The sequence below is a fragment of the Chrysemys picta genome, chromosome 2 (genome assembly GCF_011386835.1).
Source record: "Chrysemys picta bellii isolate R12L10 chromosome 2, ASM1138683v2, whole genome shotgun sequence".
Taxonomy (NCBI): domain Eukaryota; kingdom Metazoa; phylum Chordata; order Testudines; family Emydidae; genus Chrysemys; species Chrysemys picta.
In genome coordinates this window covers 82,463,517-82,483,162 of record NC_088792.1, presented here as the reverse complement: position 1 = coordinate 82,483,162, position 19,646 = coordinate 82,463,517, and the positions used below count along the sequence as shown (strand labels likewise).

At 39.7% G+C, this 19,646-nt stretch overlaps 1 protein-coding gene across 7 annotated transcripts in view; it reads left to right on the top strand.

Moving 5' to 3' along the window:
• CPNE4 (copine 4) overlaps positions 1 to 19,646 on the top strand; it is a 326,914-nt gene that overhangs the window by 197,783 nt on the left and 109,485 nt on the right. For all 7 annotated transcript variants that reach the window (XM_065583639.1, XM_065583641.1, XM_008171356.4 and 4 more), the window contains 2 exons: positions 9,337 to 9,408; positions 12,912 to 12,986. In XM_065583639.1, the coding sequence (XP_065439711.1) occupies positions 9,337 to 9,408; positions 12,912 to 12,986 (147 nt within the window). The remainder of the gene's footprint in view (positions 1 to 9,336; positions 9,409 to 12,911; positions 12,987 to 19,646) is intronic.

The window sequence follows — 19,646 nt, the reverse complement described above, 5'->3', positions numbered from 1 at the left end:
GATGCAGCTCCGTTAGGCTCCAACCACTTAGAATGATGAATGGTCCCACTGAACTTTTAACAAAAGTAGGAGTGTTAGTTCCAATGACCTGACAAGAGTCAGCCTCTTGTAATTCTGCCTGCCTACATGTGACTCTCGCAAGTAGCGGCATATTGGCATGGAATCATTATTTGTAGCTTGAAGACTAAGTGTAGATACATTCAACATATCTTTCAGATTGCTAGGCTATTTGTATGCAAGTATAACAAAGAGCCATACATTGCTGTGTGCAATTAGGAAAAAGTTAATATGCTAAATAGAGACATTTATTTCAAAGTTATTTTTTTCTCCCCACTCTTAACAGTAGCCCTTTCAAATAAAACAGCAGCAGTCTTCCTGATTGTTACAGTTTAAAAAAAATAATATTTAAAATCTTTTCTTCCTTCAGAGGCAGCAGCATGACTGAACTGAGCTGTTGAGCCAGGCTCTCCAGTCTGAAATGACCTTTCAATGTCATGTTTTTTTAACTTTCCCTGAAGAGTCCTTGCAATCTAATATTAATTGCACCATGTTAATACATATATTCCATGCAAAAATTAGTGGCACATTAATACAATGCTACATTGAGAGATTAAGCTTTAAAAGTTAGGAAATTCTAAGGGTTAATGTTAAAAGGTCAAGTTTAATACTTCCTACTTATTAACATTGCCTTAAAATATGCTCTCTCTTTAGATCCCATAATATCATATAAAAGATTATACAAACTGAAATTTCTTATACAGCTTACATATGTGGGATGTACTGTGCTGTACTACACCAGTTAAAACAAGGAGGAGTCCTTGTGGCAACTTAGAGACTAACAAATTTATTTGGGCATAAGCTTTCGTGAGCTAAAACCCACTTCATCAGATGTGTGGAGTGGAAAATACAGTAGCAGGTATATATACACAGTACATGAAAAAATGGGAGTTGCCTTACCAAGTAGGGGGACAGTGCTAACAAGACAATTCAATTAACAGTACCAAGGGAGGAAAAATCACTTTTGTAGTGGTAATGAGGGTGGCCCATTTCAAACAGTTGACAAGAAGGTGTGAGTAACAGTGGGGGGGATATTAGTATGGGCAAATACACCAGTTAAGTTTTCCACCAAATATTACTTCATTTCTAAGGGCTTGTCTACAAGGCAAGTTACTGCACGGCAAGCTAGGGTGTGACTCTACAGTGCACTAGCTTGCTGTGTAGTAACATCCCGTGTGGGTGCTGATACAGTGCAGCAAAAATCCCAGAGTGTGGCTTAGCACTGCTACTTTGAAGTAGCAGTTGTACGCTGAGCCACATTCTGGAACTTTCACTGTGCTGTAGCAGGGCCCTCACAGGAACTTACTGCATGGAAAACTGATGCGCTGTAATTTCACACCCTCGCTTGCCATGTAGACAAGCCCTAAATTTAATGTGCAAAACTAACATTTAATAATAGAACTCTCACTCAGTTGCAAAAGTCACTACCGACAAACAGATGCCAATGCCTGTCAAGATTTTACACTGTGTTGCAGTGAGAATCCCAAGATATTTTCAATAAATGTATCTTGAAGTTGAAACATATTCATAACTTTTATAGGGTGCTTTTTGCAGCAATGCACAAACCCTGATGCATGAAAGTTCCTTGATTTAGAGCCATTTTAGGACTGGGTATTTTTGAGCTTATTTAAGAATAGAACCCATAACACCAAACAAGCCAAATTTGATGTTTCTAGCTCCAGTCCGAATTTTAGTTACCTGAGTGCAAAATTTCTAATCGGAATGTATTTCTAATCAGAATTTAAACATACAGCTGAACTTTTTTGACTAAAGCTTTCCAGAATAATTCAGGGTTGGGAGGAGACCAAGTCTGGAAAATTTCATCCCCAGAGGAATTTACTTTGAGGTAGATATGAGTATCTTTAAAAAAAATGGAGGGAGGATTGGTATGGTAGTTGAAACTAAACCAAAATAGGTGTATTTTTACCCACTCTAATCCGGGGCTCAAATGGTCCCCCTCTTTTCTCTCAAGCCAAGCTTCACTTGAGAAGTCAGTCACAGTTTGCTGGGTTCCTCAAGCTTGGCTTCCCCTCAGTAGGGTTCAGATATACCCACGGGCTGGCCTGGATTAAGGTATAGGCACACCAGGCTCTGGTTTCCAGTGTCAAATTTTGACATCAAAATTTCAGCTTTCATTTTAAAAAAAATATGTTTCTAACCCTCATGGTTGCAAAGAAAAGCTTGAAAATGTGAACGGAGTGCAACCAATGCAGCAGGTTCTGCAATTAACCCCTAGTGAGAGAGGAACAGTGCTGCTAGAGCTAGAGAGGAAGTCGTTTGGCTCCATAGTTGTCACCAGAGCAGAACAGGTTCCTGCTGGTCAGGACAAGGGGCAAAGCTTGGGGGCTCCACTGGGTTCTGCTTCTACCCTCTGGTATTTCTGTCTGACTGAGGTGAAAGAAATTGGTTCTACTTTCCCAATCACCACTCACCAGAATGACCAGAATGAAACATGACTCTTAGTAGATCTTCATATGATTGTCCTTCTCCTGTCTTACTGCTTCGTTGAGCAGTGAAATGGTTAGTAATGTTAATGTTTAAATTATCATCTTTGGGCATCTGTGTTAACTCTCCAGTTCAGCAGGGCACATCTCTCAGTTTCAGGCAGTTGTTTCAGGCTTTCTGTTAACTCAGGCCGACATCTCTGCATCAGTTACACTTGGTTCAGATTGTGAAAGTATTCTCCATAACCATAAGGACAATATATATTTTTTTCAAATGAGAGACCAGAGAAAGATTTCAGGCTTTAAAAAAAAGTGCCACTTCACTCACTATCCATGATTTGTCCCAGTTCAAGCCCTGCTCTACTCTCGGAGGTGTCTGTATTTTTCACATATCTACCATTTGGTTGCTCAGAGTAACTATGCTCATTTGTGCATGTTATGTGCTTAATGAGAGATCGGTGAGTTTTCAGTTCTCTGGCAATTCTGAAAAATTTGGTGGTGGTGGGGAATCATACAGAAATTAACAGAAATTGAATTTTTTCAAAATTTATGGCAAATCAAAAAGTATAAAAAAAATTGTTTTGGGCCAAACCAAACATGTTTTGTTTTGATTTTGAGCATTTTTAAACCTTTTACAATTTTAAAAGATAAAAATGAAGGAAATTTTGAAACAGAATGTCATTTTGAATTGAAAAATTGAAAAATTTCATTTTGAAAAAAAAAAAAAACTTTTGCTGAAGCAATTTGGCAAGGTTGATATGAATTCATGAAATGTTTTGGAGTCAGCAAATCTGCATTTTTTGCCAAAACATTTCAGTCAAAACATTTGCCCCGCTCTATTCTTAATGCTTATAAACTAATGAAGTTGCTGTAGAAAAGCTCCCAGAACAGCAGCAGTGTGATAGCTTTCTGGTTTCATGACCAATCACAACCAGTCCCCCATATGCATAACTGTTTTCAAGATTAGGCCCTAAACTTGTCCCCAAAAAACTGGGTAGTTTAAGTACAGAAATGCTAAATAAATAAATAAATAAAATAAACTATTGCGATTTATCACTTTGCATTTTGTTATAGCGAGCAGCATCCCTGGAGAACAGCTGCAGCCAATGTCAAGCAGATGTTTGCATCCCTGTATGCCATGAATCTGAGCAAATATTACTTTGGGATTTAGTACTCCCCCCCCCCCCCCCCACACACACACATTTTATTAAGGAACTTGCTTCTTGATAATAATTGTCACTACTTCACATATACTTTTAATACTATATGTCATTAACGAGATTATGCACTCGAAGATAATTAATCCACTTTCAGTCACTGCTCTCAAATTGGAAAAAGGCTAAAAGACCCATGATTAGACCTGATTTAATTTAAATTCTATTTAATAGAAATATTCTGTGTAAGAATAGTGGACCAATAGACTGAAGACTACTCTTATGCTGAAAAAGACATAGGACCAGATTTTTAAAGGTATTTAGGCATCTAAAAACGAAGATAGGCACCCAGCTCGCACTAAGCGCCTGTCTTTATATTTAGGCATCTAAATACCATTAAAAATCTGGCCCCTGCTCTTCTCAGAATGAAGTAATTGAATTCATTAATGGGCTGAATAATGTACTTTGTGGGACATGAATGCCGTTTTATTCCTGCTGGCTCAGAGTGCTGTAAAATTATCCCATGCAGCACTCTTATTAGCTTTCTTCTACTAACTGTTTAAAATCCCTCTGTAATCCTTAGGAGGCCTAGTTTAGTCATTCTTTTGTAGCAGAGTGTTCCACATGATCTTTGAGGTCATATTGTTTCCATTATGGCATGAAACTCAGAGACTTATGTTATCGGAACACTTTTCACAGTTCTTAACGCTTTGTTTTACATATTGCATCTTTTATATGAATTACTGCATTGATCCATGAAAAATTAATGAATTAAAACTATTTTTCCCAAAGAGCTAGAGATGCCATACACTAATTGAATTTCAAACCATTTTATATCGATAAACCCTTTCCAACAATGTCATTGAGTCCTATTATATTATGGTGGTGAGCACTGATTTTTCCCCCCCCAATATCCTGTTCTGACTGGCTGGCTGGCTGCTGTCATTGTTTAAAATCAATAGCAAATAAGAAAAAGCCTTAATTCAGCTCTAAATATGCTGTGGACTGATCAGTACTATATGGTTCAAATCCAATCCTGAAGTGTGTTGAATATGTTATGGAGAACATAATCCATAAAGTGGGGTTGGATACAGCAGCAGTAGAGAGAGAGGAATGACACTGCCTCAGACAAGAAATGTAATGGGGAAGGGTCTACAGAGTGTGAACCTGAGTAGGTCAGTTCTTTTAATCTTGCCTTAATGAACCATTGTTCCAAATATGGGTGAAACATCAACAACCCTCAGCATTTTAATGGGGGGGGGGGGGAGGTGCAAGGGCATTGTGTGTGTGTCTACAATAAAATTAAATGTGATGAGGGGTGAAATAGTGAAAGTATGCTATTACTTATCTCTCTCTCTCTCTCTCTCTCTCTCTCTCTCTCACACACACACACACACACACACACACACACACACACACACACACACACACACACACACACACACACACACACACACCAGTGTGGACATAGTATTTAGGGTTAGGTATAAGTCAGGGGTCTGGACATTCTACAGCTACTAAATTCTTTTCTCTTTTTACTATAGGTATCTCATGAGCTTTAGCTGACACACTAGATTACCAGTCTAGCCTTTCAACCTCCAGATACCAGAGTTCATATCCTGGCATATGTCACAAATGAAAATGATCTTGGACATTTATCCTAGTCAATTTTGTGCACATCTTAAAACCACTTCTACCACTACATAGCTTGGCAGCTTGGCATGCTTGGTAATTGCTTGTCAAAAAAGGACCAAAGCTCAAGTAACAGATATTGTAGGTTAATTCTGATGTACGTTGCCAGACCTTTTTATGGGAAGTTGGCGCTATACACAATCATTGCCAATGCCATAGATCTTCACTGTCATAACTTTTATAATCCCCAGTTGTTGTTGGCTTTTTTAAACAGGCAGAGCAGCTTTCATACCATTTTAAATTGGAGCTGGGATCAAAGTGCAAAATATGGATCCAGATTTAATCACCCCAAGCTCCAGAGTTTTAGTTTGGGCGCATCCCTCTCCTTAACACATTGGGCCAGATTTTGAGCTCAGTGACAGCAATGCAAACCCAGAGGGTCTTCAAAGGAGTTTTTTCAGTGTAACTGATCTTAGAATTTGGCCTTAATGTTGAAGATCTCGAAATCTGGATGAATCTACTTTCTAATTTGCATATATTTGAATATGTATAACATCATTATATATCTGGTGTTTTTTCTTTAAATGGAACATTTGTTTTTTTCTACTCCTATTTCCAGTTCTCAGTACAATATCAGGGATCTCATGAAAATGTTTTGGGGGAAAAAAGGGTCCAAACTGCCCCCCAATACCTGTTTTGTAGAAAGAAAAGATTTTTCACTTTCTGTACCACTTCTTTACATTGCTATTGTAGAAACACCTTTTCCCCTAAAGTTTTCAATTGTGAATTGCTGAAGTAGGAGTCAAACCAAAGACGTCTAACAAACAAAAGTCTTTTGATAAATGCCTTGCCTTTGGCCATATTGCAAGTTCAACCATCTCTTTGTAACTCTGAACTTAAACAGCTGCTTCCTATGTTCATGTGTTCCAGTTGGCTGAAACTTGCTTGCTAGCAGCCAGAATAGCTAACGCTTTTTATGGTTCTGCTGGGGAAGTAATGTTACATCTATAGATAAGCAATAAATGTGATTCATAATTGATGGCAGCTTCCAAAAAAAAAAAAAAAGCCATTCCAGCCACTAACAGCTACTTTTTTAGCATGCAAACAAAAAGGGCAATTTACTGCTTGTAAAAATTGATTTTTTTGTCAATTATTTAAATGACAGCCTGCAAATCTTAATTGTTAATTACTATTTGAGGCAATGATGCAGGCATAGAGCTGCCAGATGGATCCATTTTACTGGCCACTTGATTAACAACGTGTGGGTGTTCACACACGAATACACATATTTACATATGCAGAGTGTTTGCTGCGGCAAAATGACACTAATAGCTTAGAGAGCTGGTCTCATTAAAACGAGCTAATAATAGGAACATCAAAATAAATTCCATTCACTCTATTTTGATGCATGTAGCTGCCACACAAGTGGAGACCCCAGAGTTTCAAGCTACTTTATGTGCAGTGCATCTTAGTACTTTGAACAACTCGCAAAGGAGCGAAGGTAGGGCTAGAAGTTGAAATGAGGTGAATAGTTCAGGGCAAAAATGCTGGCATTACTAAAGGATCTGGGTAAAGATAACTTTTAGCGACTACAGGTGAGTAGGTGAAGGGTGATTGTTTTCCATCCAAGTTCTATCATACATTAGAGATTAATGTAGCACATCTACGGGACTAAAGGGACTAAAAAGCATATTGGAAGTAGGAATTATTCTTACTAATTGTATTTTGCTCTCCTGCTTGAGAAGATACTTTCCCTTTGTTCCATTATGCACAGAGCCCATAACTTTATAATACTTTGGAAGTCTGTAGTGCTTAACATCTGAGGATCTCTGACAGGTCTTTGAAAAAAGTTAATTGAACTCATGGGAGATCGGTGATTTTTACTTGAACCCATTTGACTGATGGGTAGGCTGAGACGCAGATGTGTGTCGATTGAATAATCTTTGGAAGAGTCAAGAGTAGAACAAAAGAGTCATAGTGCACTACCTAATTCTTGCCTCTACACAGCAGTCTCATCTGCAGTATTTATGGCCATTGAACAAAACTCTTACATGCAACGAATTAGTTAACTCTTTTTAAAAATACATATAGTTTAATGGCAGCAGCTTCTTCTATGGATCCCTCTTCTTAAAGTGAAACTAAGCATGCTCTGGCTGTGCCCATACCAAAGGCTGCTGTTATCACTGTTAAAGTAGTTGTGTTACCTCGGTTATGTCCCACATCACTGGGGCACTGTCCAGAAAACTGCATCTGAAAGAACAGCATTGTCTTAGTGCTAGTTGCCTGTGTGAGGCTGGTCTACACTGGGGGGAGGGGGGGGGAATCGATCTAAGATACGCAACTTCAGCTTCCGGAGTTGACGGGGAGCGCGTTTGGGGATCGATATATCTTAACGAGACGCGATATACCAATCCCCGATAACTCAATCGCTACCCGCCGATACGGCGGGTAGTGAAGACGTACCCTGAGATATGTGATTCTGCAAAGCAAAATATGGGTGCCATTCTTCAGTCCTCCTCCTCCACTGCAAAGACTGCTCAAAGTCCGCCTCCCACTGAGATAATGAAAAACAGTATCAAACTTGTGCAGGTTGCCATTGTACTTTGCAGTATGTAATTCTTTAAGTTAGTATGCTGTGTGCTAGTTAAAGCTGTTATGATAATTACGGTTACTAATTTAGCATATTGTTCAAATCCATACAAATTCCCAGAACATCAGCTGAGCAGGCATAAACCACTCCCTTTCCTTTATGGGCTCTTCAGTGGGTAATTGTTGTTTTTTGCATGCTTTGCATAAGAGTGACTTTTGTCTCCATTTCTAGGTTACTGCACTTTAAAGGTCATGTAGTGTGCATCTGGGCCATAACGTCTTAAAAATGTGTTGTACAAAATGGGAAAGGATTGTTTTTAATACCAAAACCATGCTCTATTTTGCATGTTTTCTGCATATTTGATAGTAGGTTGTAAATTCTTTGGGACAGGAACCTTCTTTGTCTTGTGTTTGTACAGCACCTAGCACAATGGGGTTCTGAACAAATAATGGGGCTCCCAGGAGCCACTGCAATGGAAATAATTGATGATAATGCTTTCTCTTCATTAGCGTTATCTAGTGTATATCTAGTATTTCATAATTTTTACATGTTTCTAATGAAAACTATTTTAATAGAATCATATAATGGAAATGACCTAATGAACTAGATCATTTACTAGTCTATCACCACATCACTTGCTTATTGTGGGCTAGTGTAGGAATTTTCCCGACGATATATTTTTCTCCTACTTTTACTAGCCTAGTTTAAATGTCTCAAGGTTATGGAAATCTACTGGTTGTTGTAATGGAAAACATACAATTCATCATTATGCCTGGAATAATGTTTATGTGGTGTACATTAGTCACCCACTAGATGTGTCGGTGTGCTGTATAGAGCTCCAGACAAAGTGTAGTCCCCGTGGAGACAAAGTTGGAACTCAGGCTGTGATGCAGCCTGTTTATGTCTGAATTTAAAGTTATTTGTTTTTAAATAATGGGTGTCCTGTGTAAAACAGACTGTGATGCCCCGTAGAAAGAGACTCGATGTTATTGTAATTTTTGGTAGCTTAGTTGTGTAGAATTATTTTTCCAGTGTGCCCCCCCCCAAGGATCAGAAACACTCCCTGGCAGTCTTAAGCTGCCACCTTGTCTCTTAAACCCGTTTAAGAAACCTACTTCTGCCCTGATGCCTTCCATCTGTCATTAGTTAAGCAAATGATTAGGTGCAGATTCTGCTTTTCTGCTCAACTGTGTTAATTCTAACCTATCCTCCCACCCTTCCCCATCCCACTTGTCCTCCGATTGCATCCTGCCTGTCATGTCACGACTGTAAACTCCCTGGGGCAGGGACTGTCGCCTTTGTTACCTGTCTGTACAGTGCCTTGCCCATTGGGACTCTGATCCTTGATTAGGGTTCCCAGGTTCAAATACAAATAATTGCAATAACATAAAAATCAAATCACAATCCATGTTTTTACTACAGTTTCTAATTTTTTCCCTTTGTTTTGGTGTTGGCACAGATTGTTTCACAGAGGAAACTCTCCAAATCCTTACTGAAACATGGGAACACAGCAGGGAAATCATCCATAACAGTAAGCCAGACTTAAATATATTTTCCCCATGCTTAAAGCTATCTAATGTGACTACCTTCTCCATAAAAGTTTCCTATTGAATTGTTAGCATGATCCCTAACTGAAAAAAATGTTTTGAGCCTTCTGATTTAGTTGAATGTTTCTGGGGACATACCTGTAATCTACAAATGACAAGAAAATATTTTCTGTTTTTTTTCCCAAGTGTCATAAAGTGCATTATTCAGATAAAGGTACAGAACAAGAAAGCTGTACTGTTTGATTATTTCTAATCCATGCTTTACAGTCTTAAAAATGTACTTAGGCCTGATTTTTCTAACACTTATACATCTGCTTAATTTTGTACATCTGAGTAGCCCCATTGACTTCATTGTGCTGTGGGGTGAGTGTAGAAAAGCAATATCCCTCGGGAGCAGGACCCAACCTCCTCTAGGGCCTCCCACCCACTCCAGGGGCAGGACACAACCTTTCTCCACCCCCAGGCTATTTACTTGGTCATGATAGGCCATCAACATTTACAAATGGGTCCTGAGCCCAAAAAGGGTGCGACCACTGATGTAATGGGACTTAGTGTGAACAAGAATCAGGTCCATAATCCTCTTATCTGTTCACGCAGCTCCTAGGACATGGAGTTCTGATACTTGTTGGGGACTCCATGTGCTGCTGCAATGTGAATATTTAATAATATTTAAAATAATGAGACCTGAGACTAGTGAGGTGAGGATTTGGACTACAAAAGTGCTACTCCTAGTTTGAGAATCAATGTTGCCTAGTTGCTATAGCAAGTAACAGGAATTCATCTTGCAAATCCTGATTCCACTCTCTGCCATTGTCTAGCTGACTAGGGTGACCAGACAGCAAATGTGAAAAATCGGGACGGGGGTGGGGGGTAATAGAAGCCTATATAAGAAAAAGACCCAAAAATCGGGACTGTCCCTATAAAATCGGGACATCTGGTCACCCTATAGCTGACTGACCTTGGACAAGTCAGTTAACCTTTCGATTCCTCAGTCTATTAGTAGAATACTTCCCTCTTCAGTGGCCTCTTGTGAGATTCAGCTGAATGACATTTCTGCTGCCCTTGGAGATCCTCAGAAAGGTGCTGCCTAAGTGCAAAGCAATCACAATATTTAAGATTTCCTTTCAGAAACCTAAAATGACAACAAAATAGATAAGGAGGTTCGTGTCCTTAGCCTTTCTGCAGATAGTTTTGCTAACTAATTCTCCACCTGGGTGTTGAAAATATCAACACAATTTTACTATTAATAACATGGGCTAAGGCTTACATATCCTGGCTCCTACTCAATGGTACTGTAAAGCAGATGGACTTTACTCAAATTAGAACAGCTGAACTCAAACAGAAAGAATTGTATGAAAACCTGGATGTCTCAACGTGATAAATCAAAGTGAAATATTTTTAATTCATTTTGGTCCCAGGATACATATTGAGCATCTGTGAAATAGGGAATTTACTAATGTTAATGTTGCAACTTGTTTTTAACGCACAACTCCTATTGAGTTACGTATTCTTCAGTGAATTGAAAAGGCTCACATCCCAGATAGGTGTACTATTATCTTTAGTATGGCGCTACCATTAGAATTGTCTAATCAATATATTATTATTACATGGCTATGGAATAAAATAATACAGCAGTGCTTTTTCAACCACTCAAAGAGAAGTCTGTCAGTGCTCATAGGTAGGGATTTGTAACTCAATTATAAAATATTGCTGAAGCTTAAAATTTGATATACAAATCCTTATGTGCTAATAGTGATGTGTCCTACATGATCCTTCCAGCCAGTAGTCTACCTGGAACAGAAATATCATCTAATGCATTACGGGACAAATTTTCAGCAACTCAGGTCTCACTTACACATATAAAATGAATGTGTGTGTGCACGTGTGATTGTATTTTCATGCACAATTAGGGATTTGTGCACACAAATCCGTGCTTGTGAATATTTTGTGTGATCAAATACCAGTTTTCTATGACACATGTTTTTTAGGCTAAAGTCAGCCTCCAGTTTTGTTCTTTTTTTTTAATTTGTCCCAAAAAGTCCCAGTATATGCTGCTGAAACAATGTGAGACTCCAAGCAGCGCTGTTGACTCCTGAGAATTGTACAGTAGAATAGTAGAAGCATCATGCTGTAGTACACTGATTATCACTCTGACCCAGGCAGTACCTAGCTGGTTTAAAGGATGTCATTGGTCACCCAACTAGTCCTCCAAGGTTTTGGAGTCTTATGGTTTAATCCTGGGTGGGAGACAGATATGGCTGGCGAATATGTGAGCAATGGGCATGAATTTCTGTTTTGTGTATGCTTTTGGGGAATGACTTGTGGGAGCATTTTTGTGGGCAGAAAGTTATTTTTCAATTGGAAAAAAAATTGAAATGTCATTTTGCTTTTGGTGGCATTTTCAGGTACACTGCCCTAGCTCTATTTAAGGCCTGCTCTACATTTAAAAGTTTTACCAGCCTACCTATGTCAGGCACGTGAGTTTTTCCTGACATAACGATGCCAATAAAAGCCCAAGGCCATATTTACACCACAGACTTCTGCTGGCATGACTGTGTCAGCCAGGGATGTGATTTACCAGTGTAGCTTCTTTCAGGGGGTCTGGAATAAATTATACCAGTGAAAGCGCAGTTTTGCCAGTATAAGTTGCTAGAGTATATCAGTATAGCTATACCAGCAAAGCACTCCTAGTGTAGACATGGCACTAATATAGATGCAGTTACATCGGAGTAACTCTGCTTATACTGCCATACCTTATGTTAGCCAGGGGAATTGGCATAAGCTATATCAGACTAGGTCTACACTACAATGTTTTGCTGCCCATAGCTACATTGGTTAGGAATGTGAAAATATCACACACTTCTAGTTTATGTTAATACGGGTCAAACCTCTCCTTCTCACCCCCCCTCCCCTCCCACTCCTTTGCAGATGCCAAAAGAGTCATTTTACTAATATAGTATATGCTGTTTGGGGAGATGATTTAACTAAACTGGTTTAAGCTGCATCTCCAGTACGGGTTTTGCTGGTATAGTTATACCAGCAAAGCCTTCGTAGTATAGATTAGCCCCCAGTGTCTTTATGCTGATATAACTGCATCTCCACTATCGGGCTATATGGTTATACTATACTATACTAGAAAATCACTCCTACTGTAGACAAGGCCTGAATTTCATGGTAATTAATTACAGGTAATTTCATTCCTAATCTTTCTATTTATCATGGCAGGTTGCCTAGAAATATCTTAAAAATTAATAACCTGTTTTATGAACATCTTCCACTCAGTTAGAGGCAAAATACTTTGCCAGAGGAAAGTGTACTGTTTTGACCTATTTTGATATCTCTGCTAGCTACGTGTCTGGTTTCTTGGAAGGTGACTGTCAGTTTCCAGCTGATAGGGTCTATAGTCCACATGCTGGTAAATGGCATCTTTCCTAATTTTATTTTCTTTCATTATACATGCAAAACTCATATGTAGCTTCTCATTTAGGTGATTGCTGAAGAATTATCTGGCAACGATGACTATGTTGAACTTTCATTCAGCGCACGGAAATTAGATGACAAGGTAAGCTGTTTGATATTAACCTTATTGAAAGATATAAGAAAGCCTGCAAATACGATTTAATAAGATTTTCCCCCACTGCTATTTTTGTTGCTTGACGTTATTAAACACATCAGAGATTTCAGATCCATTCTCCCAATGAGGCTTTCCTCAACTTGCAAAGTAATTAAAAAAACTCAAGGGAACGTAATTAAAACCAAGACAATTTAATTATGCGGAGACCTCATTTATTTAAAATGCCACAGATCAGAAGTGCTAAGATAAGTGAGCTTTTTACAGGGAATCAAGATGTAATACTCAAAGTAGGCATCTTAACATAATGCTTGAATACTTCACATCATCTTGGACTTATATATATATTTATTCATCAAAATGTATCTGAAATGTGAGAGAAAGATTCCTTCTTATGTGTTTGTCAAAACCGTCTCCAGTTCAATCAGGAATCTGTGCATAGACTAAAACCTACCTCTTCACTCATCTTTATCTGTCAGTGTTGCCCATTGTTATTAATTATACTTATATAATACTTTACCTCGATATGGCACCTTTCACCCCAATAACTTTGCATATAAGTCACAACCTTGAATATCCAAATGTAATAGGAAGCATTTAATTATTTAAGGTAGTAGAGGGAACATCTTGTAATTAATGGATGTCATGGGGCCATGACCCTGTTTTGGATAACAGGGAATTTCAGATAATTGAAGGTCAGATAATCACTGTTGCACTGAATCCCTATAACCACCATTAGAATGCAGACCCTTCTTGGCTGGTATGCTGTTCCTAATTAGTAACGTATGGTAATACCGCACAGTACTTTGGGACTCAAAGAGCCTGATCCTGAAAATGCTTATGTGCACATGTAAGTTTGTGTGTGTGAGTGGCACAATTATATCAATAGGAGTAGAATTATGTATGTGCACGGTGTTTGGAAGCTCAGACTGTAAGTGAGGAATAATAGCATATTAACTGAAAATTTAGGTAGGCAGAATATAATCAGCAGTGCTAGAATTTGATTAGGACACAGAGGTTAATAGCATCCCTGTATTTAGTATCTTTTATTACCATAAATGATGAATCCCATCTGGAAGATGAATTATCCCCTCATTGGGAGTTGCTGGATCCTCAATGAAAATCAGATCATTTATTTAGGTGCCCAAAAGTGGATTTAAGAAACTAACTTTAGTCACTGCTTTTTAAAATCATTGTTTAAAATTGTAACATTCACTTCAGCTGTCATTCAGGCTGTTACGTCCAGAAAAGAAAAAGTAAAGGTACAGCATAGCAGGTGTTTCAACTGTCCGTTTCCTTCCCATAAGTGTACCACATAATCTGCTGAAAATATCATTGAGAGGGTTGTGATTGTGGCTATGAGTCCAGTTAAAAGGATTAATCCAAGCTATGCTTCAGCACCTGAGCTATATTCACTTCATGGTAATTTTAGAGAGTCTTTTAAGCACAGGGTATCTGTTTATGGGGCATATCTAAATTAGCAAAGGTCTTGTCTTCACTCCCGGGGTAAGTCGACCTAAGTTACGCTACTCCAGCTATGTGAATAACGTAGCTGGAGTCGACATAGCTTAGGTCGACTTACCCCGGTGTCTTCATTGCACTGTGTCAATGGGAGATGCTCTCCGGTCGACTTACCTTACTCTTCTCGGAGAGGTGGAGTACCGTGGTCGACTGGAGAGCACTCTGCCATCGATTTAGCGGTTCTTCACTACACCTGCCTGTGATGGGTTGGATCACAGAAACCCCATTGGGACTGTCAACTGATGTGCTGAGACTACCTCTGAGTCCGTTTTCCCTGCCAGCTTGGAACCCCAGAACCTGGCCTTGTTTGAGTCAGACGTGCTTGCCTGCTGCAAGCACAGCCCCAGGTCTGAACCATGTCCCCTAAAAGCTGCAGGCTTAACTGAAAACAGCTTAAGAAGTGTTCCTGTCTCCAACACTCAGATGCCCAGCTCCCAATGGGGTCCAAACCCCAAATAAATCTGTTTTACTCAGAAATTGTTCGCCCTCTATAACACTGATAGAGAGATATGCACAGCTGTTTCTCCCCCCGCCCCCAGGTATTAATACATACTCGGGGTTAATTAATAAGTAAAAAGTGATTTTATTAAATACAAAAAGTAGGATTTAAGTGGTTCCAAGTAATAACAGACAGAACAAAGTGAATTACCAAGCAAAATAAAATAAAACATGCAAGACTAAACCTATTACAGTGAGAAAGTTATTACAGATGAAATCTCACCCTCAGAGATGTTGCAATAAGTTTCTTTTACAGAATAGCCTCCTCCTAGTCTGGATCCAGCAATCACTCACACTCCTGTGGTTACTGTCCTTTGTTCCAGTTTCTTTCAGGTATCTTTTGGGGGTGGAGAGGCTATCTCTTGAGCCAGCTGAAGACAAAATGGAGGGGTCTCCCAGGGGCTTAAATAGACTTTCTCTTTTGGGTGGAGACCCCCTTCTCTCACCTATCCAGAATCCAGCTCCAAGATGGAGTTTTGGAGTCACATGGGCAAGTCACATATCCATGCATGACTGAGTTCCTTACCAGCCAGGCCACATTCCTGGGAAAGCTCAGGTGTGGATTGGCATCTCCAAGTTCATTGTTAGCTTAAGTGTTTCTTGATTGGGCACTTACTAAGAATAGTCTTTTCTCAGGAAGCTGACTGACTGCTTCACTGAAGCTACTTAAAATTAAACAAGTACATAGCCAATATTCATAACTTCGAATACAAAAATGATACATGCATACAAATAGGATGAATATATCCAGTAGATCATAACCTTGCAGAGATATGGTACATGGCATATCTAGAATAAAAATATTCCAGTTATGTCGTATTTACTTTCATAAGCATATTTCCATAAAGCATTATGGGGTGCAACATCACATCACCGATTGCAGCAGCGTTGATCTCCCGGTACTGAAGACAAGCCCAAAGGGTTCTTATGTGGCACCTGCTCTTTTTGTTATCTTATGTCTGATCTGATGGATCTGTTAAGTAAAAATCTTTTGATTAATAAAGTTGCCTTGTGGACTAAATGGTCTAATCAAGGCTACCACAAGTTATTTTCGCATATATTACTGTATTAATAAGGCAGGCATTTTGTTATTTAAAAGTCAAACAGTTTTAGAAAATGTTACTTGCTGGTTTGTTTGGAGGGACCTCACTTAATTTGAACCATCTTTAGGAGGTGCAGGCTTTATATGACCAAGATGACTTAGTCAATATTCTATAATGGCACCTTCCTAGCCATAGCAAACTGTTATGTAATACGCAACTATAGATATGCTTGATCTGATAGTTGATGAAGGTTCAACCCATTAAGGTTCAGTTAGAGGCCTCTAAACTAACAGATCACTGACCAGATAAACTGATGTCACCTACAGAATACAGTACTTATATTTACATTGTCAAGCTCTGTTTTAGGGCCAGATCATCTCTTCTCCTCCTGTCATGGGGATGGAGTTTTCCCCTCATGAAAAATGTTTGGAACCTACCTGAGAAACCTGGTGGAGCCCCTAGAATCCACAAGAGATCAGTGCTATCCTCACCGAGGCCCGGTCCCTCCACACAGCTATGGCCACAGGCAGCCTCCCTATCTCTCAACAATGGAAGCCTCCTGGCCCTGGTAGTCCTGGAACCCTTGAAGAGAATGGGCCCTGTGGAAATAATAACACTGTCCCAAACTTCATTACTTATTCACGCTGAGCTTTATGGGACTTGGAAGGGGATGATACGTGTGTCCCAACCACAGCCCTGTCCCAGCCCGCTCACTCCTCATCTGACCTGTCCAGTCCCCACTCCCTTCTCCCATCTGGCACATCCTCAGCTGGGTGTGAGGGTAGGTGCCTCACACCCAGTGCCATGGAGGTGGCTGGGCCCCTCTTTGCCATGAGAGAGGCAAAGCTCCGCATGTGAAGGGCTTCCTTCCTCAAGAGGACAATCCAGGACTCAGAGATGTATTACTGGCCTAAAACATCCCATTCAAAATCAGATTGATGTGTTGGCTCAGTGATCCAGGTTCTGCTTGCTGGTAATAAGCCCACAACTACAAATATGTGTGACAGAACTGATTAAGATAAAACTCAACAAATAATACAGTGGCCTCATTTTGCAAGTGTGATGGGAACCCATGCCTTCTGAAAGAGCCCTAAATAGTAAGGAACAACAAGACCATTCATAGAACTATTCACAAGATGGTGGTGTTGGTCCAGATGGGAAAACACCACTGCTAGTTTGGCTTTTGCTCATTTGTGGTATGAGTATTTACTGCCCTTTTTAAAATGCCAAAGGTTGTTTTTCAAAAAAATCTACCTACTTTATAATAGAAATACAGGGTGTAAATAGCACGGGTTTGGCAGATAAAAAGGGTCTGTTGCTAGTTTAATCATTGGTGAAGATTTTTTCATAAAGCTTCAGTGGAGATTGAGGATAATAGAATAAGTGAAACAAACTATCAGTTTCTCTTCAGGGGAATGGCTGTAGCATCTCATGCAAAACTATAAAACCCCACAGCTATCAAAGCTTGCCCTAATTGAGCCAATAAAGGTTACATTTTTATAGTGGTACACATTTGGAAGGTAGAGCTAAAGTTTCATGTTTTACTGAAACCCACGTAGTTCAGATGGCTGATCTTTGTTTCAAGAGATCTAATGGAAACTCTTCACAGTAGAACAGTAGCTTCCAGAATGCTTGTATTACGTTAGTAGCTACCTTACAATTACCCTAAGAAGCAGGTACATCTATTGAATGCTGTAATCACTTTTGAGCACTCAGGCATACAAACTATCATTTTCCCATTCTGGGGAAGTTAACTTGAGAAAAAAGATTCTCAAACTGTGATGTGTATGAAATAAAAGACAATTTCACTTTTAGTTTTATGTTGTTCAAGGATATTTTTTAGCACTGCATTTTGTTAGCAATGCAGTTATAAACCTAATTTTCCAAAAGTGGCTAGTGATTTTTGATATTTTGGTGCTCAGTTTAAGACACCTCGAAGGTGCCTGATTTTTCAGAAAGCATTCAGTACTCACAATCTGAAAATTAAGCTGTCTGAAGACATTTCAAGTTGGGTACCCAAAATTTGAGCTAACAAAATTCGCTAGTTGTTTTTGAAACTGTAAGTCATGTGCTTGTGTTAAAATTATGTAACTGCTTTTTGTATTGAAAGAACATTGTGCATTATATCACTGGCACACATTTAATGAATCATTTAACATTATTAAAACACTTAGACACTAAACCTTTATTGCATGATACATCTTCCAGAAAGAGGACTGCTCTAATATTATTGTGAAATAAAATAATGCTGAACTTGCTGAGAGACATACTGTAACAGCTGAAATGGTTTGAAAACATTAATAACTATGAAGCAAAATTTGATAAAACTCTTAGCAGATAAGTGTTTCTTGAGCATAGACTTTTTCTGAGTTGTTACTAAGGAACTTAAATGTTAAGTGATGTTTACTGCATAGGTTCAGAAAGAATTAACTTTTCTTATGTATTTAAGGAGACACCATAAGCTAAAATTCATAATTAAAAATCCTTCCTTTCCTAGATTATTAAAACAGCATAGTCTTTAAAATAATGTATTTAGGGCACTCCACTTAAGTCAGTTCTTTAGTTTTTTCATGACACTGAACTACAATGACACTGTATTGATTCTGTTTACTTGTTTTAATTTGTTTCCAGTTTTCTTTTTCTCTTGCACTCACAAAATGTTGTTATTCTGTTTGAATTTTCAGTACTGCAGAGGAATTTTTTTTTGGGGGGGGGGTGCTTTCTGCAGCATTTAGAAAGCTGGTTTAACCATCTACCTGGGGATCCCTTGCTACAGGGGGCCAGTAGGAGGTTGTGGTTGAGAGAAAAGGGGTCATGGTCCGAATGTTGCTGTGCTCCAACAGTCGGCAGCTTTAGTAGCAGCCCCATGGGGCTACAGACAGCAGCACAGTTTAGAGAAGCCCAAAAGATGCTCAATACTGCATCAGGAACAGGATCCAGGATGGGGGTCCAGTAAACACTTTGCAGCCCTCCCCTACAATCAGCTCATGCAGTGCATAATAGCACAGCTCAGATTCTGAGTCAAAGTGCCCAAAAAGGATTATTTGTAAGGATTAGATATTTTGGATTTGCCCATAGTTAGGGGCATCTAGCAGCTCCCCTTTCCCCCAGTTCTGTTTATTGTTTAAACACAGGTCATGTCTTTAATACTTAGGAGGACTCTTTTCTCTAAGAATACATCACCAAGCCTCCAACATAGCTTGCCTGTGCTCAGGGCCGGCTCTGGCTTTTTGGCCGCCCCAAGCAAAAAAAACCCAAACGAAAAACAAAAAACACGGGGCGCGGCTGGAGCGCGGGTGCAGGGGGACCGGCTGGGGGGGAGGGGGTGGGAGCGGGCAGGAGAGAGAGAGAAGGGGGCGGCCAGGGCTGCAGCAGGGGCGCTGCCACGCGGCCCCTCCCGCTGCACCGCCTCCTGCCACCTGCCGCAAGGGCTCCGCTCCGGTCGGTGGGGAGGGAAGGAAGAGGACTGCCCTGCAGGGCACTCTGGTTCTCCATGACGACGCCCCCTACAGGGCAGCCAGAGCGGAAGAAGAACGAAAAAAAAAAAAGCGGCCGTGATGCCCTAGGATTGGGCAGAATGCCGCCTCCA